Source organism: Varroa destructor, unplaced genomic scaffold (assembly GCF_002443255.2).
Source record: "Varroa destructor unplaced genomic scaffold, Vdes_3.0 BEIS01000006.1, whole genome shotgun sequence".
NCBI lineage: Eukaryota > Metazoa > Arthropoda > Arachnida > Mesostigmata > Varroidae > Varroa > Varroa destructor.
The window spans coordinates 27,814,367-27,837,503 of record NW_019211459.1 but is presented as its reverse complement, the minus strand read 5'-3'; the positions used below and the strand labels follow the sequence as shown (position 1 = coordinate 27,837,503).

General features: G+C 37.5%; 3 protein-coding genes across 20 annotated transcripts in view; 2 read left to right on the top strand and 1 right to left on the bottom strand.

The window, feature by feature from the left end:
* The window catches only part of Vps11 (vacuolar protein sorting 11), a 15,183-nt gene extending 13,974 nt beyond the window's left edge, over nt 1-1,209 (top strand). The window contains exon 12 of the mRNA XM_022811289.2: nt 607-1,209. Within this exon, the coding sequence (XP_022667024.1) occupies nt 607-1,007 (401 nt within the window). The 3' untranslated portion in view covers nt 1,008-1,209. The remainder of the gene's footprint in view (nt 1-606) is intronic.
* Nucleotides 1,210-1,820: 611 nt separating this feature from the next.
* On the bottom strand, nt 1,821-21,001 carry spas (spastin). The gene is made up of 4 exons (XM_022811322.2): nt 19,879-21,001; nt 9,254-9,355; nt 8,237-8,632; nt 1,821-5,438 (listed from the first exon to the last, which is right to left on the bottom strand). Exons 1-4 carry the CDS (start codon nt 20,999-21,001, stop codon nt 5,224-5,226), a joined length of 1,836 nt encoding a protein of 611 aa, XP_022667057.1. The 3' UTR covers nt 1,821-5,223.
* LOC111252856 (uncharacterized) overlaps nt 11,330-23,137 on the top strand; it is a 23,884-nt gene continuing 12,076 nt past the window's right edge. For 2 of the 18 annotated variants that reach the window (XR_015329570.1, XR_015329569.1), the window contains exon 1: nt 21,927-22,294. The gene's annotated coding sequence lies outside the window, so the exon portion shown is untranslated. Of the gene's footprint in view, nt 11,738-12,982; nt 13,017-15,174; nt 15,294-15,677; nt 17,056-17,901; nt 18,392-19,864; nt 19,969-21,657; nt 21,767-21,799; nt 22,384-23,137 lie in introns of those variants that run through there. The other 16 variants (XM_086991941.1, XM_086991940.1, XM_086991942.1 and 13 more) reach the window with 13 other exon arrangements.

Sequence of the window (23,137 nt, the reverse complement as noted above, 5' to 3'; positions counted from 1 at the left end):
GTGTTTCATTTTTGCCAAACAGTTTATTTAAGACTCGATTTTTATTTTAAAAAAAAATGCATGGAAGCTGCGGTTTTATAAGCCTCAAGAAACGCGACTCACAAGATAACCAATGGAGGTCAACGGAGAGAACATCTTACAACATCTTGAAAATGCCTTTATACTATGCATTGTAGGATATTGATGTCAAGCACCTTAGTAAACTTTAATGGGTTTTACTCTGAGATACTGTAGTGATTGGTATTATGTGGGAAGTTAGGGTTACAATGGACGGTAAGTGCTGTTTTCGTTTTCTATAGCGATATATACTATTGTAGGTCTATAACGTTTCTCTATCCTGTAATTCTAATTCTCTTAAAAGATAAGAAGTTAATTTTGCAGTAAACGAACTGGGCTGTCAACTGTGCGAACAGAACGACATTTTTACTGTTTCATTATTTTCACAGTTTTATTTTAATGTAACAAATAAGATTTTTTGTATATATATATATATATATTTAATATAACGAAGAAAAGTTTTTAGAATTTGAGTTAAATGTAGGTGAATTATTATGCTTTTTTAATATAAATTTATGATTATGTTAACGTGCTTCTATATTGTGGCAGATGGACCAGTATATCCCGCTGCACCGAGGCGCGCGCCTCTCGACAGTTTTCATAAAACGGCCAAAAATGTCAATGATGATACCGATAACCCGTTCAGCGATATGTATGCCGAAAATATACATCAAGATAGACGTTCTCTGATGGATAGTTCGCAAGGTGTGGAGGTTACAGCATCAATACTAACGAATGCAGCACAACGATCAAGTCCTGCTAGATCTCCCAGGCCATCTTCACCTCGCTCAGCTGGTCGACAATTAGACAAAAATTCTGGCGCTGTGGAACCTACCGGCTCCAATCCGTTTGGAGATGAAGAAGAGTTTAATGGCAATAGTACCAACCCGTTTAAAAAAAACACTGATGCTACCGTTTCAAACAACCCTTTTGGAGATAATTTCGATTAATATTATCCTTCGAGAAACAGTTTCATTACATATGGATTGTTATCGTATGGGAACAGTTGAACAATCGAAAATTATGTAAAAAATACGGGCAGAGTAGTGCTTTTGGTAGATATAGTTCTATCCGACAATATATTTTATTAGAATAAGCCCGATGTAGTTTAACTAATAAATGTCAATTCCCAGTTATAATATCGAATAATCAGTTGGTGTCCATAGCAATTCTTTCCTAGAGTAGCTATTTGATCCATTTATCACAAAAAGTTCTCTTGGTAAAATTATTATCTGATATACATATAGTCGAGATAGGACTTCAGTAGCAAACTATAAGGTAAAGGGAAAATATTTTCGTTGCCATCAACATTACCACCCCATAATTAAAGAGGGTGAAATCATGTTCCCTGCGAGTTCATATATTTCTATATTTTTTACAATAAAGAAAAAGGATCAAACAGACCAAATTATGAAGGGGTTAAAATTGACAATGTTGACCGCGTAAATATACTTTAAGCAAGCTGAATATGCCAGGTAGTAATACGATATTGCCAAATACGCAGACAAAAGTTAACGAATGTATATTCCTTATTCGATTGCGAGAGATAGCAGATAGGATTCTGGCGCATAAAATTATGCCCAGTTTTTGTGGGCTACTAAGCACCACAGAAACATTCGGGAGAAACTAATAATTCTTATATTTTTGTCAATATTACCATTTATATAATTAGCATTCATGAGTAAAAAGCTGCCCTGTCGCGCTTATCTCGCTGTCATACAAATCGTTCGATGGTAAGTAATTACAATAAACTTTACACTTAATAATTGAAATCACATTTGTCGCCATTTATTTTCAACCACTTACGCTTAATATATTATGGCATCTGACATTGTTTCTCGTGTTGTCGTTTTATATTTATACGATCTACGCATAGTAAGCATATTTATCCGAATATCTTTTGCTTACTGCTAATTGCACTAGTAATAATAACGACAATGGTAATGGATCATTTTTTCATTCCATTAAACACATAGTTATTATTATCATGTTTTCAGCCAAATTTGTCTGTCTATAATTGATATCCTAGAAGATAACATAACATCGTAAGTGCTCTTGGTTCGGAGAACACGTTATCACAAGAGTATGAAAAGTCCCGTGATGTGACTTAATCTATTGACTTTTACGTAAAGAACGAATCGGTTATCAGCTATCGGTACGAATACAAACATAGTATAAAGTTAGTTAACGTTGTTGGATTACTATTACGTTCGATTATCAAGTATGATCAATTGCATTTTTATGATCCCTGTTACAGTTTGTGTATACGGTGATATTGAGTCAGCCAATGATTACAGTTCATTCTGTTTCCATTGTAAGTGGCCTCGTAGAAGCACATATCAACCAAAAGTTTCATCACGTCCGAACATATTGTCTTATAAAAGTTTGTCACTTTTTCTCTTTGCTCTATCGGAAGTTTGTATTGTTTGTCGAAAATATTTATGTCGACATAGATAGGTTATCACTTATACGAGCTTAATTGCAGTGAGGTGCTTCCTGTTAGTCGGCTTTATTTTGATACGTTTTCGTCTGTTTCTAACGTCTGTTTCTAAATCTTTAATTAACCTTTTAGCCTTCTTTATTAAAATTGGTCGCTTCTTGATGTCAGTCTTACAGGATTAAGTAGTTAACTATCATGTAATCTACATGTTTTTCTTTAATGAAAGTAAAGAGGCGAAGGAGTTTCGAAAAGCAGTATGATGAATACGATAAATATATACATAAAACAAAGCTTGTTGATAATTTTTGATTTAGATTAATTTAGGTCTTTAGAGATGTACTAAAGGTCCTGCGGTTTTTCTTATTCAGCTAAAGATTTCCACACACGTAAATACAATAATGTATATTAAATTAAATGTATTATTAAAATACATTGAGTGACAGAGACACATTTAGAATATTTGATTGTTAGCATATTACATACATCAATGATTTGGTGTTGATGGAAAGCAAAAGCATTTTTATTTGCATTCAAACTAAATTAAGGATAAAACAGAGATCACTTTCGATTCGATCACGCTCGATCGAGTGTTGAAGTCATCGCCGAGGCAACTTTTTCCGTATATTTTTACATAAAGCAAAATATTTTTTGATTGACTTCTTTTTCAATTAAAGCTTACCCTAATATAACTGCAATATTTTTTGCAAGAGTTAGAACCATTCGCAACCAATGATTCGCTGTAGCTCTACCGTAACGTGATTTGATGCTGCTAAAAACCTTTAAAGAAAAAGCTATTTTACCTTAAAGAATACAGGACACTTGAAGAGCGTAAAATTGATTATCTTTCAGGTGTTCACAACTATGTAAAGCTATTATAAAGAGCGCTTAGAAATCGCGGACAATTTTATTCAGTTACATGATAAATATTATGGCCACTCACCGATCGGCTGGTATTTGCACTAGGTCCCCTAGTTTACCCTAGGTCATGAACTGGATTAATTTTCACTAGGAAACTAGCTAATACGTATCCTTCGTCACCAATCGGAAAATCTCATGGCTCACATTGTCGTAGAAATGTACTTCATTTGGCTATCAGAGCCATACATACCATAAACGCTCCATTCGCTGTCCAGGTCTTCGAACATTCACTGTATCAAAACACCTTCACAGAAATTCACAGGCCTTAATTACTCTAAGTCGAGTTATACTTGCATATTTGTGCAACAGTTAAAAAGAAGTCCCTGTAACTTGGCGACTAAAGACTGGCTAAGCCCACTTTTTATCATTACCACTCATCAGAAATGAAATGTAACATTACGGAGGAATACCTCACGAAATTATAATTGAGCAGTCGGAAACAGGTCCATGTGAACTGCTAAAACTTTAACCATTATTGAGTAAGAGGAACTTGGATTACATCAATCAATCGATCAAGATAATAACAACCACTTTATCATATCAGGGTATACTGATACCCTGCTCTTCAGCGACTTCATATCAATACATATTTAAGTAACAGTTACGAAGAAACGATTGTTATTTTGAGCTATCGTTTTCCTAAAAAACGTTTTGAAGAGGCATTACTATAGATGTCATGAATCTGGAAAAATCTATTTAACTTTCTCTACACTAGCGTTCGAGGCACATGTATTCTAATCATGACCGTTTCGTTGTACGCATATTAGCTTCATCTTCATATTGAGTAGTCAATATGTATACATGACTAGCCTATTCCTCTTCATTAAGACCATTTGTTCATTTTAGTACAGCAATACTATTTGTACGCCTGAGTCTTCTAACAAGTGCACCCACATTATAGTAATAGTTGTAACTGCAGTTGTAGTTGTTTGTTCTTCATTTAAAAGATTTGAGTTTGCTACACTGTCTCACGGTGACGATGATTTTTGTGCCAATCGTCTCTCGGGCCGATCAGCAAAGATGCGTTCTTCTCATCAAATGTTCTATCACAACCCTATCACAGCACTGATAGCGTGTGTTGTTTATTAATCGGATAAGGGTGACGTTAGCTAAAATGGCAGTAGATCCATTTTGGTAGAATGAAAGTTAAGCGTATACATCATATACGCGATGCATGATTTGTTTATCTAGTACAACTTTAACGGAAGAATATTGGACTACCCTCCGTCAGTGTATGCCATTTTACATTGACGTCACCCAAGACAAAGTATAGACATTAGTATAGACATGAGCGGTCTATGCTATATCTAGTTTCCAACCTGTAATTAATAATAGTGATAATAATAAACATATTACCACCGTCGCCATCATCATCATCGTCGCGAAATTACAGTGGAGCTCTTCCCTGCTTAGTTAAGAAGCATTAACTAATAGGCGTAATTTTTACATTTCTAAACTTAGCGCAGCCATATAGCCGGCAAGCGTTCTGTTCGTTTCAAATTCACTACATTTAGACCGTTAGGCTAGCTCCCGATTAAAACTGATAAATAAATTAGTCCGTTAATAAGTTTTAGCCTGACCTACTACGGAATTATAATTTTTATTAGTGACGCCTGGTCAAGATTAACAGTTCTTCTACATAACCTGTATTGATCTGCTAAGCGGCGGAGCTGGAAAAGCAAAATAAATTCCGCATACTTGCAAGTCAAGTAAGCTAATTTGCTAACAGAAGAACGTTTAGTTTTCAGGCACCGCACAGGTTGCATTTCAATTAAGGTCTGTGGTCGAATTTAAGACGCGCGATATCATTAAATCGTAACATCGCCATATTCATGATTCCACTTCTCGAGGGCAACTAGGCTGCGTTTATCCAGCGATCGACGAATTTTGCCCAAGCTTTGCCGAAAGTCAACCAGAGAGATCTCACGCACGTGATGCACATCGAGACTTCGCAGCTGGTCAGCGTCGAAGTCACGCAATGGTGCGAGAGCCGCATCCCTCGCTAGATGTGTAAGGTCACTCCCTAAAACGAATCATAAGAAAAAAAAAGGCCAAGTTTAAAAATGTAAGCAGTATAAATCGCACTGCAAACCACACACCTCAAATTAGGCATTTTGTTCAAACGTTCAAGTATTGCGGGCCTTGAGCCAGCTGCAAAACTTATTTGACTGTAGAAAGCGTTTGTTTGTTGAATATATCCAGAATGCACTGCTGCTGTCCTTAGAATTCTATGTTTTGACAAGAAAGACGTTTCAACGTAGCAGATAAAATGCAGACCGCAATGAGTAACGTTTTCCTTGAAAGCTCAACATTTAATAGGCTTAAATATTATTAATTTTATTCGTTTTTTCTTTTTTTATTACGCTCGGCAACTCTTTACCTCAGGAAGTAATATTTTAGCACGCCTTTAAAAATTTGGAACAAATTTACGCAACTTACAGTCTTGGGAGGGCGATCTCATTCGCATTCCGTCCTAATTCCGAATGCTGTATACCGAAATAATACGCCTAATGAGAATGGGTGTTTAAAACAAGCGAAGTCGTTGCTCATGTGATCCGCGGGTAATAAAGCTATTTAGCTAATAGTATTTGAGACCCTAAATTGTAAAGTTCAAGGTTTTTCAAAGATATGATTGAAATAAGATATTTGATTAACCACGGTGTGTCGATTATTTTGTACTCAGTGATTCAATAAACAGCACAATCCTTCAACGTTTTGTGAAAGCGCTTATTATAAACATGCGACCTTTAAACTCCCCTTTGTGAACACATTGTTTAGAATCCCGCTCCATACTGAAAATGCGAAAGAGAGAACGTATTGTAGAATAAGGGTTACGAGCATTGCTGCAGAACTTCTTTGGAGCCACAAACCGGACGTGCGACTTCCACTAAACCGTGAATTAATTTTCTTACGTGAATTATGCTACTAAGACCACTTAAGTACTACTGTTAATAACTTTACCTTAATTGGCTGTTCAAAAACTGACCACACTAGCGCACCTGTAAGTGGCGAGAAGTTTAACTTCATCAGATCAAAAGAAAGTCATTGTTTTTTTTAAGGACTGACGCTCATGTCTGCTGTACACCACGTTTAGGGTTATCCTAGGTTAGTTTGCAATTCTTCTGTAACTCTAATATGTAGCTCGTCGACATACTGAGAGTTATGTCATCTGCTTAAATTACAATTTTGTCCTTAACCGCTTTTGTAAAGTCTACGAATGCTAGAGATCCTATAAAGGGCTTTTCTTGTTGTGCACTATATAGGCAGACGTGTCTGACAGATGCTGCCAACGCCAGCAAATCGCTAGCATTCTAGGAAATATGAAGACAGTAGCTGCAAATGCAAGTTTTTAAAGTCCGTATGCACAAATATTTGGGATAATATATTTGTCTTTACGCTATAGGGAGCACGTCTTAAATTTATAAGTAGTGCTGCAGTGAACTTCTCAGCTAACTCAACTCGAATCTCTTCCACAAGCTGAGAAAGAAATGTTGAGCCTCTTCAATGACTTTTTTCATATGCCGAATTGATTATTTTCATGTTGCTCATTGTTTTCCACAAATGTTGTCGTCTGCTTCCGCAGCCTAGAAATAGACACACCCTTACTAGTCGCCGACTAGCTTGTTGGGCCAGCCTTGTAAATCAGTTCAACAAGTCTACTTTTTGAGAAATCTAGATTTTTTTTCTTCTTCTTTTCTTTTCTTTCCTTTCCTGATAATGTAATGAGTTACATAAATAATAGGTTGGATAAATAAATTGCTAACACAAAATACGATATGTGCTCGTATGCAACCCTGTCCGGTAGACATTTAGTTCATATCCGCTCAAAGCTGAAACACGGCATTGTTAGACATGGAAAAAACAGTTTAATTGAGTCTTTGTTGATAGCTTCTTTTGGTGGGAATTCAGCTACGCAAATTGTGAAATAATTGCACAAGTATGAAGTCACTGATAAAGCGCCTATTCTTCCGACGATTTTATGTTTGGAAATTATTTTAAAATCTTCTTGTGTAGATGAATGCTAACTGCATTTAGGTAAAGCTTTACAGATGACTAAAATAAAAACTATTGACGATATATTTGAGCTTTCAATTAGCGTCTGATGTAATGACGAAAATACATTGTCACCATCCTGTGCTTGATAAGCACAAACCTTCGTTGTTCCCAGTGGACGAGCACAAAGAGACGCAGAGTAAAATGCACTTTGTTGGAAAATACACTTTAGAAATTTGTAGGTCGAAACTGTATTATCTTGCTAAGTGGCCGCTGATGGTCATACAGAACGCTGGCCACCCAACACCACCACTGTGTTTAGTCGCGCTCTCAAACCTAAACTACCTTGAATGTTCCTAGGTTCAATACATAGTTTTATGTTTCGAGTTTTACGTCCGATGGTCTATGTGCGAACCCTAGCACAGACAGACTTTGTTTTGTGCTGGGAATCAGCCGTCTGATGAAATGCCTAACGGCGATACCGGACGTAAAAATCGAAATCCAGAGGTTCAGTGCACAAAAACGTTAGCGCTATACCATCACAGAAAACTTCAAATAAAAATTTACGTATTCATTTGACACACCCTTATGCTATTGTGTCAACAATACAGTAAGTGGGATTACTTCTCGCAAAAAAATACAATAAATCTAAAATGGAGGACCATATTGGCCTTATTGTCATTGCTTGATTATTAAAATCGCAATTATTTGCGGGAAAAGTGAAGGCTAAATAGATAAATCTAATCTATCATAGCATTTCCTTAAAATAATGACAAAGATTATAAACATGATGTATTTGTTTAATTATCTTTATCACGATACATTTACCAGAATATCCATCAGTCCATTTCGCAAGCATGGTTAAGTCTTCGTTTGAAAGGTTGGACGCAACGTTTGGATTTGATAGTAGTTGACGAAGCAGGTCTACTCGCGTTGACTCATCGGGAAGGCCGACGTAGACGCGACGTGGAAAACGACGAAGCGCCGCATCATCGAGTTCAAACGGACGATTTGTGGCGCCCATAACAAGAACTCGGTCTTCTGCGTTGCTCGCTCCCGAGTGCAGCCCGTCCATCTCACTAAGTAATTCGGTTTTGAGCCGCCTCGACGCCTCATGCTCACTTTCTCGACGCGCCGATAATAAAGAGTCCAATTCATCGATAAACACGATCGATGGCTCAAGTTCGCGCGCGACCGCGAACAAAGCGCGCACCAACTTTTCGCCTACCCAGGCAATGAAAATACAAAGTCGTTATAGCGAACGGTGCCCAATGAATGTCATTTACTTCTGCACAAATAGATATTTTTGGGGACAAGTGAACGGCATACAATCTCAGGATGGGAGCGAGTCAATTATTAATATATATGTATATATACATTTTTTAAATATTAAGTGAAGTGAATGCGCGAGATGAACTGACATTACTGATACTACGATTTCTGAACGCCAAAAACCTCGCTAAATACGCATTTGCCGTACGTTGCGAATGCTAACACTTTAAATAAGTGCTTAAATAAGTGGTGGGCCTCTAGCTAGGAATGCAAGTTATATGTTGCGGTACATAGCAATCTAGTCTCAGTTGTTTTCCACGAATGAGGCCCAAGTACATATCCATTGGTATAGTAAAAAATTACTGTGTATCTATAGAATACAAGTCGGTAATTAGAATTAAGACTTTAATTACAAAACTACTGAAATACGAAACGATTAGGAAAATAGGCACGGTGCGAAAAAACCGCTGTCTTTTAAGAAAGGTAAAATATGGACTCACGTATATAAAGGAACGCAGAAAATAATATTTTTTTTCTTAATATTAAAGTAATTATTTTCAGCACTGTACGCACCTTCTCCGACGTATTTTGAGGTCAGCGTCGCCGCCGAAATGTTGAGAAACGTCAGTGAACTTTCGTGAGCCACAGCTTTGGCCAACATTGTTTTGCCATTTCCTATAACGAATTTAATCAAGCATTAATCAAGCAAGACGTTAGCATATTTTAATTTCATACGCGAAACTTTAATCTACAATCTCTTATTTTGTAGCTCGTCGATCCCAACTATTCGGTTAGTTCCCACAGGGCCTATTCATATACAGAGCATAAAGAATTGACTCATCAGATATGCTAATCCAATTAACTTTCCAAATCTAATAAAAACACATTGAACATAATTTATCCTGCTAAAACCTCTCTAGGCAAAACGCCTTTTAGCTCCAGCCGGTGAACTATTTTTGCAAGCATCAGTAAAGAATTAAGAAAGCTGTTTACGTACAAGGTATGTAGATGAAGTTAACGAAAAAATGCAACGCATGGCATCATAGGCAGTAAAAATGCCCAACTAAACAATACAGCAACCCTGGTATAACATAAGTCGGATTTTAATAAATCAGAACCTAACTAGACATTGAACAGACATCAACTCCGTAAATGTAAACAAAACATGGTAGTAATCGAAAATAGCAAAGATTCAATAATTTATATTTTCCTATATCATTCCATTGTTATATGTATAGCTCCAATAAACTCTCTGCAAACTCAAATCCATTCTCGTTTATATATTTGTTCTATTCGAGATAATAGTACTTATTATCAACGGAATTAGGTTGGTGATATTACACTTAGCGATTGACTCAGATTAATAAGCTGAGTTAAAACGAAACTGGTTTTGATGGACATTACATAAAACATCGGCTTGATCTTTCATGCTCTAAAAGCCAAATGTGGTAGGAGGAGCGAAATATGCCTTGATAATTAAGATATCGGCAATCTCAAGAGTATTCATTCTGTGTATTTCTGAGAGGCCCAGGGTGAAAAAGCGACGACGTGTATCTTTGATAACCTTTGTTGGAGTGGGCGTATCCTAAATAACGAACCGACTTATGGCAGACTATCATTCACATTAAAGTAAATTGTGCAGACGCCCAAAAATCTTTTTTTTTTAACAATCAATAGCTGTTGTTGAGTCACTTTTACTGAAGTTATTAAAGATAACAAAAATTCATTAGACATATCGTTCACAGTTTTAATCTACATCGAAAGGAACACTTCTGTGAAATATTCTCCAACGTGATTGATCCAAGAGAAAAAACTCAGCAACATTAAAATCAACGAAATGAATAGTGGAAATGAAAATTATTTCAGTCACCGTCAAATTTTCATTTGTGTTGCAGATTTTCATTTTTAGTAATATAATAGCTGAGCACTACCGAAAGTGTGACATTCGTATACTACTTAATACATCTTTAATATATCGATACTTTTTGTTACTATACTAATACATAATTGCTTATATACAAGGCCTACATATTATAAATCCTTTAACATCCGAACGACCACATCCTTAGCAGTTGCACGGCGAAACGGATATTTTGTAGCTCCCATTCGGCGATGTGATTTATCACGATCACAACTAACAATCTTTTTATGTATATTTCTTTTGCTCAAATTACTCCACAATTTACAAATAAATGCAACTTTATTTTGAGGACCGTTCATTTCCTGCTAGTCTTACCATTGATTCCCAGACACCCCTTATATAATACTTGAAATGAATAAGATTAGGCAAAATGTATAGTTTTCATTCTCCATACTATCAAAATAATGCGGTAATACTGTTTGCAATTAGGACCTAATCAATTTCGTATTATAGGGATTTCAGTGTGTACATTGTGACGACAATTTGCAAATTACCTTTATATTTTTTTTTACAGGCGAGCCGGTTGCGTAAGTAAAATATAGAGCGCGTGTACAAAAACAAAAGACAGAAAAAAGAATAAAAACGAATGGGTTTATTGTCGTATATTGTACCGCGATCAAGCTGTGTTAGAGGAACCTAGGTACTGCAACACATCCTATGGCATCACTTTGTTCGACACCTGTGATTTCATAATAAATAAGACAATATGTTACTGGTCAATCATTCATTAGCAATTACTTTGATGCGAAGAAACGGACGAGGTTGGTTAAAGGCGGCCTCAATAGTTCATTTTGTTTTTGTATATGGACAAAGATGTTTCGTTCTTGTCAGCTGTATTCGTGTCATAGGCTGCTGAAACTTCGTGTTGGTGTCTCGGAAAGCGTGGCGTCCACGTCCAGAGTTACTACAATCCGCAGTCGAGATGATAGGCTGCAATAGAGGGAAACAATTCCTCTATTACATCTTCACTAGGTGGACCAGTCGCCAACACTCGGCGATTGGACGATATGAATCGGCGGTCTACCCCAAAAGGACCTTGAAGAAATACCTTTACGACTTCTATCCTTTCACCTTATGCTGGCGGCACTATCAATCTTGGCTGCAAACTTGACGAGCATCAATACAGCCTACATTCGGTATGTAAAATTTTGGCATGCTATTTTGATCTCTATCGAGGTATTAATTAAATGCGGTGCACATTCTTAATACAATAATACTGATATAAGATCGACTTTTGATTTGCCTGTGATGATTAGTTGCTAAGCCCATTTCTTTTAAAACAAAACAGTACCGATTCTCTTCGTGTCCTCTCGAATAATACTGACCTCTGAATTTTCCATGCGGAATGAACCAGAAAAATCCTTTTTCTCTTCCATCTGAGAGACAAGGCGAAGGCGCGAAACCTTCTGACGTTAAGATACCTCGATTTCCAGCTAAAACTAAACGATGAGTGTGATATACACCATTTAAGCTGCCCATTGTTGTGTAACCTTTCGATCTTGTTAAAAAATCATGCATCCCTTTTTGTTAAGATTCATCTTAAATAGTTTGTGGCAATCTTTTTGCCTTTCAAGAAATTACGCAAGCCCGCTTTTTCGACACTTTATATAGCATCCCTACTTTAAATTGCTAACCTTTTTTGACTTTGACTTTGAAAAACTTTTTAACAAAAACTCGTACCAAAAGATTAGTTGAGTCAGATGGTAGTACGGTAGTAAAATATTTTTGTTAGACGGAATTTTCATTGTAACTTTTAAAACCACATTGTATTTCCAAAACTTGGTGACCCCTTTGAGCACTTCGATTCAGTCAACAGCGGCTGGACACTCAGGAAATGCCCGGAGACAAATGCCTCTAATAGAATGTGCTTAATTTATTGTGCAGTATCTCCACAAATATCATACACATATATAAAATTGTAGTATAACAATGATATGGAATCAACTTAACCGTGTCTGGAAAATCGAAAGCCTTCTTACGCAATACCTGAGATACTTATAATTCAGATTTCATGTCCGATGGTTTACAGAAAAGTGTTCTTATAATGGCCCGCCATAAACATCTGCTACCAGCTTTAATAACATTAATGCTAATACTGTATAGATGTGAAACGTGCATCGATGTGACAATCTAATTATAGGCCTTTCGCAGGATAGGAAGCTTGTAATTATGCCATAGAAAACGTAGCCTACCTAATGCTACTTCCATACCAGCGGATTAATGTTCCAGAATGGCGCACTTTGGTGAACTACAACAGTCAAGGCAACAAGTTAGGCTCACAATACGATTCCGCTGTAGGAATTAGATATTAAACATAACAGCTTCCATCCACTACTACCATCAGCCATATGAAAGGAATCAAATGGATGACATTCTTACAGGCAACCGAAACTGCGTCCTACATTATACAAACAGGTAATTACTGCCACCCCACTTCAGCGTGGAACTCGATTCTTTAGTCAAAAAATGCTGCTACGAGGATATTGATCACAAACACCACTTCTGCTAATAGCAGACCCACTTACTATATTATTTACTAAACAATTCTACGATACCCGAAACAATTGATCAATATTTTATATATATATATATATAAAATATTGATCAATTGTTTCGGGTATCGTAGAATTGTTTATATATATATATATATATATATAACGTTAAATACGTATCATAGTTACAAAATGTTATAAATTTGCTAAGGTTTCTTGAACCTATGGAACCAACATGTGATCAAAATAAGCTATACAGTAAGCTATCGTACAAAAATATAGGTATAAATGGATATGTTTGTTGAAGTATTAGTTAGTATCTACGTAAGAACAAGCATACAGAGTAAGTGTTAAACTTCATGGCTATGCAGCGACTCACTCAATCGAAATGAATATCTATCTATACGTATGTAAAATCTGATGCTCTCGGATGAATTTGCGCCGCTCATAATATGACTAGCAATAATAATAATAATAATATATTTTTCCAAAATATTTAAAGATAGAAAAAGGAGGAGTACAGGAATATAAACATGGCATTGACATCTTTTTTAGGTTGCTTTTACACATTTTATATAAATCTAGCCACGCTTGCATGGGTGAATAAGTAATAGTTATACATTACAGTGACAAAGAGAGAAAGGTTAGTTAGTTGCAGACGGCTATTTAGGCGATTTTACAGCATCAGGATGTCAGACCAAAAACTAAGACAAGGTAATTTCGAATAAAGTTAACCATGCAAAACGTTGGACTTTTTCCGCATCTGTATTTCAGACAAGCAAGGGTAACACAATAATCTACCCTGTATGGTGTCTTTGAGAAGTCATCCAGAGCCCAAAAATCCAGTACAGCCAAATTAGTGCAATAATATGTTACCAATGACAACTTGAGCGATAATTATTAGGTGATAAAGTATTAATTGTTATTATGAAACATAAACGATATCGCTTATATGCACAAACCTTATATGTAATCATTTTTTTTTTGATCAAAAATATCCAGGATTAGAAAAAGCCGCGATAAAATTGCGTGCGTGTTTATTCAACGTTGCACGGGCATCATACGTGGGCTACGCAAGCGTCAGGTTCTACATATGGTAAACGGTTATTTTATGTTTGACTCGTTCATCGCTCATAATAAGGTGGACGCATGATTAGCCCTAGCAAACATATTGCTTTTTTACGTCAATTGACGTGCCGTGCAAAAGTTCTCTTATAGACAGACGTAAAGATCTACATATCGTTATTCGTACACAGTTCACAATAATTTCTAGTTGGTTACCATAATTCATTATAAACGCTTACTCCTTTCCTAATATTATTCCCCTCCGTAAGTCATTCCGAGCTCTTAATGTAACAGTACAACAGGCTAAGAAAATGGCTGCTTGAAGAAATTCAAGTTTCCAGAGATCTCTACTAAACCTTATTTGCATCCATAGTAAATGCCAGCGGCAGAATTCATGCTGTCCACTGGTTGCCGCTCCACAGACAGACTCACCTATCATTAGAGAACCAGCGCCCTACTTCTGGCTAACTCATCAGCCAGACTATGCGGAAGCCCGCTACGGGTGCGGTATAAATGGACGATTTTGATCATTATCCGCTGGGCTCAGGGCCCTTCGAACCCTGTTTTGTTTCGTTTAGCGTTCACTGCTCGCTCGCGCTTAGTTTGAAGTTTTGTCACTACTGTTAATTCCAAAATGTTCCTTCTCTCTCTTTATAAAATATAGGCAGTGTCGGTTCGTTGTCCCCTTTGTCTTGCTGCTGCCCATCCAACTATGTCTTGTTCAGAGATTCATTTAATAAGCTATGGTATATTCAGGCAACGACCACGAAAACAGCGGCGATGAAGCGAATAATAATGATATAATGCAAAGCAATAAGCAAAGTGTCAGGAACTATTATGCGTTGAACATGTCTGACAAAAGGTAGTCATCTATGAGATATGCACTACCCAAGTATAAAAAACGTTTAGCGTCACTAGAAAAATTAGTGGTAAAGCTAGCCGCTTTTTACGGTTACACGAATAAGAAGGTAGACCAGTGATGTTACCGTAATTCGATATTTTTCTCGATATTTCAGTGCGGAGATTGTACTGACGCCCGGATTGATATAATATTAGAAATATGGATACCAAGTCCGGAAGCTGTAGACTCGAATCAGCCGTGCACTACATATACAGCTTATGTAATAAAAGTCAGGTCACTTTATCTTCCATTTTTGACTGTATAAAGGATACAGATTCAATGCCATATAAGGACATATGAAATTATATAGGTCCCGGCGACTAAGGCCGCAAAACCTCCAATTTTTGGAGTCAGGAAGTGCTTGTTCTAAATTGTGGCCATACTCACACGTTTTATTTGTCAACTAACGCAAAATTAAAGAAGTACATTAAAGGTATAAGTAACTCTTACCACCCGCAGGGCTAGTTCTTAATTTTCCTAATTTTTTTCGTAGTATTCTACGTTTTGGTAGCAAAACAATAACCATCCGTTCTAGAAGTCAAATTTCTAAACATAAAAATACTTGTGATCGTTCACTGAAAGATAGTTTTAACAAGTAGCTTTCATCTCCAATTACAGACAAATGCAAAGGGTTTGCAAAACTGTTGAACTCAACTACCAGCAAGCTGACCGAACAAGTTCTGAAAAACTGCAAGCCTCGCTTACATCCATTTCAATAGAAGACTCCCATGAAGAACGCTTCTATTATAGTATACTTGTTTGGGTACACATTTCTCGTTCTACCCAATCGTCCATTGTTCTGTAATGTCGGCTTTTAGGTTACGTTTCAACTGCTTAGAATGGGTCGTAATCTTCCTGTAGAAGAGCATCGACATCACCCAACTGTTAATTTACAGGAACGAAGTTTTCGGAAGTCCGACCAAGTCCAAAATTTTCGCTCCACTGACGGATGGATATTTGGACTGAGCCAGGTTTTTCGCTACTATTTAACTCTGTAACAATTCTTTCTCTGCGTGCTTAAAACCACCATCTAAATGACAATAATTTTATATTCAGACGACAGGTATTTGAATATATTTTCTTACATTCGTTAATATAACAATTTCTAACGAACTATCTGTTTACTCTATCTACTACTATATACTAATCATTTCGATCACGCAACCATCATAGAAACCCAAAGGCCAAAAAAGCCCACATAATGCAAGATGCCTAAAAAGTCTAAAACATGTGTATCTCTCTGTTCCAAGTTTTAGTCCGATACTGCCGTCAACCATCCCATCAAAAGGCTGGCTGGCTCCCAGCACGATACGACCACAACGTTCATTGGTGTACCTAATAGACGACGATAGCCTTTAATGTCGGCATAAAAACACCTAATTATTAGAAAAAGTTTATATGCCTTTTTTTGACTTTGCTGTAGCTCTCAATCTGCTCCTTAAAATTTTCCAAATAAAACCTACCCCAAATCTTCCACCCAAAGACCTAATTGAGGGCTGTTACATTTCGACTGATATAGAAAAATTCTTTTAAGAGCTCGTCAAAATCTACCTATTATCAATGCATTGCCCTTGAATAACGCTCTTTACTTATAACTTTAGACACTGAAGCTTGTTGGATTGTTATTGTTTCTCTAACACTATAAATCCGTGTTAGGTTCGAATTGAGCTAATTTAAGGGATGTGCATATAATTATTACTATACATAAACAAATTACTTCATGCAGTATAAACAGACGTTTGCCATAAAATGTTACCTTTTAAAGCGCCTATGCACGAAATTTTAGTTGAAAAGATGGTAGCACATTCACTTGCAAAGTTTTTCTTCACAAAGAGCTTGCCTTAAGTAATATGTCTAATCTCAGTGCTTAAACTAGCTCATATATTTTTCATATATTGGGCAGGTCAAAGGATACGACCAAACCGCGGTTAGGAAAACCGCAGGGAATCAATGTCTGAAACATACGTAAGGGAGTAACTACCTTAAAATCAAACTGGTTCGTATGTTCGCGAATTTTTGTAGATACGCAAAGAAAAAAAAACAGATTACTTGATATCTCACGTAAAACAGATTCTGTGGTTTACTGCGTTGGATACAGAAATGAGTGACCAGGAAATCAATAAAATTACAGTTGGTTCAATAAGGCTCAGCAAATATATATAATGGAGTGAATTTGTATGGAATGAGAGGGTCGAAGTCGAAGTATTCCGACTTTGCGGTTGTATTTGGTATTTCGTATTGGCTTGGAAATCAAATCAACAAATGCACTTTCAACATCATGTTCTAAACAGATAATTTTGCTATCGACTGCTTTAATCGGCACTATTTTCGGTATTTATTTGCAAGCATACATACACGAAGTATACTTGATACGCCGACTGTCTTAGGAAAATATAGTGTAATAATAAACTAGATAAACATTATAACCCGCATTGATAAAAGCACCGCATAAGACTACTATGAGCGTTTGAAATATACTGTTACAAAATTAGGCTTAGACTAAAATCGTTTTTAATTCAATCAAATCAAAGATATTGAATATTGCTGCGGTCGAAACCCACGCTATACCCTTATTACCAGCATTATTCATATGTACAATCGCATCACATGAATCGATCTACTTAAACTGATTTCTAAATCAGTTCTAGCCATCTAAGCAACAAACTATAGGTTTACATCTAACATCAGACAGAGAATACCCTTTGAGAGAAAGAGGGCTATACATTTCTCATTATTATACGCACGCCAGTTGAGTAGCTCCAATGCTTGCTCTACATTTACAAACTTCAGTAGCCCTTAAAAAAGCCAGCGTATTCAATGACAGAGAAGAAAGGAACTGACCGAATCATTCACCTGGACAACCTCTGGCTTTATGACGTTAAGTGAAGAGATGCTAAAATATCAGCCAGGCAAGGCATTGATAGCCTGTGCACTGTTGACGGCTGTGTTAAACTGGTTCGTGTCCCTTTGTTGTTAAGCGATGAAAGCAGTGGACGAATGACGATGGCACTTTCATAGATAGACAGCAGCTGCGAGAGTTCGTTGCAGACATTAGCCACTTCACTGCCTTGACGTTGCTGATAGTATATATGATATATATAGGCATATACACAACAGTTAACTGGCAACCCACCCCAATGGTCGCCCACCGGCGGCGACCTTCGTTTAGCTGCTCCCATGCTGGACACAAACCGATTTCATTCAGCCCAGTGCACACATCAACGCTATATTAACCGCAGTCGTAATGGCAAGGACAGTTCACTTCGGTTGGCGCTGAACGAACACACAACGGTTGTCTCTCTTAACAATCACTACCATCAACCACTATAGAGGTAATTTTCTTCATAGGGGAAAGAAAGAAAAATGTATACCTCAAAAATTTAGAACGATTGAAAAACCAAGAGATAAACCCAAAGATTTATCGAACGTTTTATGTTAATAGATATTCACAATGGATTATCATATAGTCATAAAGCTACTAATACCTTCAGATGCATCCGATGTTTAAGATTCATTGGTCACAACAACAAGTCCTACATTTGACTCTTTGAAAGAAAGTTTTTATAAATATTGACGACGACCGAAAGACAATCATTTTTGTTATAGTTAATTTTTAACGAATAATATCATAGATTTAGATAGCGTTATGTACAGAATGAAGGTAACCACATCATTCATCTATAGATAGAGCGCTTTGGTGATGAATATTTGCGGCATGTAAGCCTATGAATGATTATCAAAAAACAGCGCATTGCGCTCCCTGCTGTATAACACACCTGCTAAATACATCAGGTACAGCTCCATTATAAAACCCGCATATTCTAATTATGCGACTTACGTGAAAAGACTGCAGGGCCTGCTGAAATGGAAAGAGCTACACTCCAGCTACAAGGGAAAAACCTAAATGCCTTAACAGTTTTTGTTTTGAAAGATATTTAAAATGATATCAATAACTCTGTTATGTCTGCTTAAAAGTATACACTCCGAGTCTTCTCTTTTATAAATGGTTAACCTAAATTGACAATTTTTTTTTATGTGATAGCGCATAATGTAGGAAGGTGGCATCTGTAAGGTTTAGTCAAACCAGGCTTGAACAATCCACCTTTAAAGATCTTTAGCTTTTTTGGCAACACGGGGAATCAAATTTAATAAGCTAAGTGACCGCGGTGCCATCAATGAATATCAATGTATCTCTATGATTAACAAAACCAAGTTATTAGAACAATTTAGTTCTCCAAGTAGTTTAATTAGGAGTGCCCTGTAATTAATTGATTAGACAAAGCCAATAGTAATATAGAATTCAATACGGTTTATATGCATTATATCAATATGCATTTGTCTTAAAACGGCCAAAAAAAAATTTGACCAAAAGTGGCAGGGGTATTATATCCTGATAAGTAGTATATTTTGGGTATTTTAAATTAAATTGGTAAATTGGTTTTGCTAATATAATGTGCAAAAAACTGAGATCCGATCTCATTGTTCACCAGTGTATCAGCTTACATATTTAACATTAAAGGATGGGGAGCAACTTCATGTGGTCTTAAACGGAATCACATTTAACTTTGTCGGTGCTATCTAGCGTAGACAATTGCTGAGTGTACCTTAAGTCCTTACTACCTGCGGAGTACTAGAGTAGTTCTCGAAAATGTGAACGTAGACAGCTTATGTATTAGACTTAGCCATTGAGAAGTATAATCCCATAACATGAACATGGTTATCTAGTAGTAGGTTTGTCCAATAGAAAAGTAGAGGTCAGAATTCAGCATGGCCATTGAATTGTTTATACTTATTGATTCTTTCAGGATTTGCTACTTGCCTGGCGGACCGAAGAGCAGAAGCCCCCTAGGAGGTTTCCGTAGTCCTGTGAAGAGATCTGGTCTTTGGGTGGGAAGAATGACCATTTCACGTAAGGCTTGTTTAGCCAGTTCTTGACCCGCAACATCGTCTAAGCGTACTTTCGGCCCACTGTCCATTATTTCAGCGGCAATTATAGAGATGAGCTTCGGCTCAATGCCTTTTATTGAATGCAGGCTAACACGACTGGGGGTACCTGGTAGACTCCGCGCAGAAACACCTGGTTTGGGAGCAATCCCTGCTGCAGTTCCCCGTTTTGCCAATACCCCTCTGCGGGGCAGGGACGCAGTACTCGGATCACCTTTTGGCCGCATATCAACAGCTCGGCCAAGGGACCGCTCCCTAGGAACGCTATTTTTGCGTGTCAGGCCAGTCCCAGAGATGTTCCCTAGCAATGGCTTGTTACTTGAACATCCTCCCTTTCCTGGCGGTCTCCAGGGCTCCTGTACACGGTCCTCTGCGCTCTTCAGCCAGCTGGGTCCTGCTTCAGACATGCGCATTATTGCATGGCTGGGCTTCTCCCAGTTTCTGCGAGCGCCTACTCCCTGCAAGCTCTGCAGAGCACTTTGATCAACCTGATTACTGTGCTGTTGTTGCAGGACATGGTGACTCTCATCGGTTTCGAGGAAACTCAAACGTTTCTCTGCTAAAACGATAAATTTGGCCATCTTTTGATGAGTGTACACAATTTCCTCACTTGGCGCCATCTTAGCCAGTGTATTACCCGCTGTTAGACCTTTGCGAAATTCACGTATACCTTGAGTGTAAAAGTGCACAGCTCGGTCTTTGAACTCTTCGAGTGCTTCAGCTACTCCATCAGCCTCGTCTGCTTCTATAGCTTCTTTCAAAAAACTATACCCGCGAGTATAATACGCGAAAAACTGCTCTTCTAATCGTTGTCTCTCTCGACCAACAATGGGGTTATTATCGCCACGCTGGCTCAACACACCCCACAACGTGCTAACGATGAAGCGCAGCGCGCAGTATAGATAGTAGAGCAACAGCTTAACGACGTGTAATAAAGCCATGAGAGGCGGCTGGCCACTCCACTGTTCCTGTAGAGTCATACGCGCGCCTCTGTGCATGCTTCATTCACCCATGAATACTAGGGTAATGAGCCTAACTATCTGCAGCAGCACAACAATACTATGTCGATATTTTCTTCGTTGCAGTACTTTCAAAGTCTGATGCACACGATTTCAATTTAATCCACTGATAAATTTGGCGACGGGGTCGTCACTGATCCACAGTGAGGAAACGGGTCGCCTATCAAACATCACCAACCAGTTGTTTATCGTGATTTTGGTTCCGACTAAACCTCTTCCTGATACAAAAATGGATTTTGGGTTGGTTCATCTATTTAACAGGTAGCCACGTCTAAAACATAACGTAGCTCTCCAGCAACAAATTACGTTCACATGTTTACAACCGAACACTAATAAAATGCGTATAACACAGCACACATATTTGTCAAAAGAGTTGTAAGTCACAATGACAATAATTACAATAAAAAAAAATCAATAAAACGATGACGTTGACGGCCACAGAGAAGACATTAAACATCAAACAGATGAAACACTTCTGCACTCGTAGATCGCAGCTTCTGCTGCTGTCGCAACTGACATTTGCGCCAAGTTTACCCCGCCGATTTTATCACCAATAGAACACTGCTATTCAACACAGCAGCGACTTACAGCAACAATCGCAACCAGCTTTGTTCTCATATCGTAGCCCTCGCCACTCGTTGTAATTTACCCGGGACCTGGTTTGGTTATACCGTATCGTTTAACAGTCCCTTTTTTTAGGTAGCCCCTTTTTACCAATTCGTACGCTTCCTAATACGGTGGTTGGTACGTATTTCTAGATCCTTTAAAATCTAGCTTAATTTTGTGTCAATTAACGAAATAACCGTCGACCAACTGGCGCAATTTATTCGGAAGCCTTATTGGTTTCATTTTGCTACTCCACACGTTACTAACCTTTGCAGCCGCTCTTCACCTGTCAATAAACAAAGCGAAAGACTTTCCCACTAAGGGCAAAGTAAACAATAACAACATTATGATGAATGCGCGAGAGAAGTGCACCTACCTGTGATTGTTGTTAATAATATTTAAGCGGTCTGAGTGTACCGCACGGTAGCAGCTGCATACAAGATTTTCAGCTGCTGAAAGCTGTTATATCAATCGATCGTTCCTGAGAGTGTGACAGTAATAAAGCGCTCGTCAATGTGCATTAGTTAGTAGTAATCACAGAAAAGCGTCAGTGGTCAGTGATGACTACCGTCAGAAAGAGGCTTTCACTACATCACCCCTTTATAGAAGATTAATGAGGGCTTATGCACATTGTGATAAAGTTCGAGCCGCCGATTTTATAAACAGGTTGTGAATGCACGATAATTGCTATCTAGTTATCATAAACTATATTGTAATTAAATTAGGTGGACAATAAGCTTTCATCGCTCTCAACGGCAAGTTTTTTTTTTTACATTTGCGCTTTGACTTGTACAATGTAAAATGCCAACTTGAATTAATGCCGCTTCATAGGCCTTCTACAGAAAACCCAACTAGGTTTAGCGAAACCCGTACAAAGTAATGTTTAATGGCTTGAGCAAAAAAGGCTTTCAAACTTAAAGACGACTGACTGCAAGTCACAGGTTTGCCAGTTGTTTTTTGAGATCGAGAATTTACCCGTCAGTCACAGGAGTCTTTTGATGATCGTGCGTTCAACCAATACTTTTCGCTGAACACGTTTACCTACGTAATAAATAGCGAAAAGCAAATAGTAATATTGGATTATCTTCACAGATTGGCATATATATATTTGACGTACCAAGCATGTGTTTAAATTTTAGTTTGTACTGAATATCTACAACACTTACTATACTGAAAACTGGTATTGGTACTATGGTTAACTGCCATACCGTGACGGCCATCATTACCAAAAAAGGTTTTTCTGTTCAAAATAATCCAACAAAGTTTAGAAAATCGGTTGAATAGAATGATCCAAATATCAGTCTGAGTAGTATATTATTAGCAACGAATCAAAGAAGTAATCATCACATAGTTTTTTCACTTCGACCTCTTGCAGATTACTCATTTTTAAACTTGAATTTTAGGTGTCGCCGCTGCTTCTTCAAGTTGTCATACTATAACAGAATGCATATAAATGTATAGAATTGTATTTTCTTTCATGCTTGCAGTATAGGAATTACTTTTGTCTCA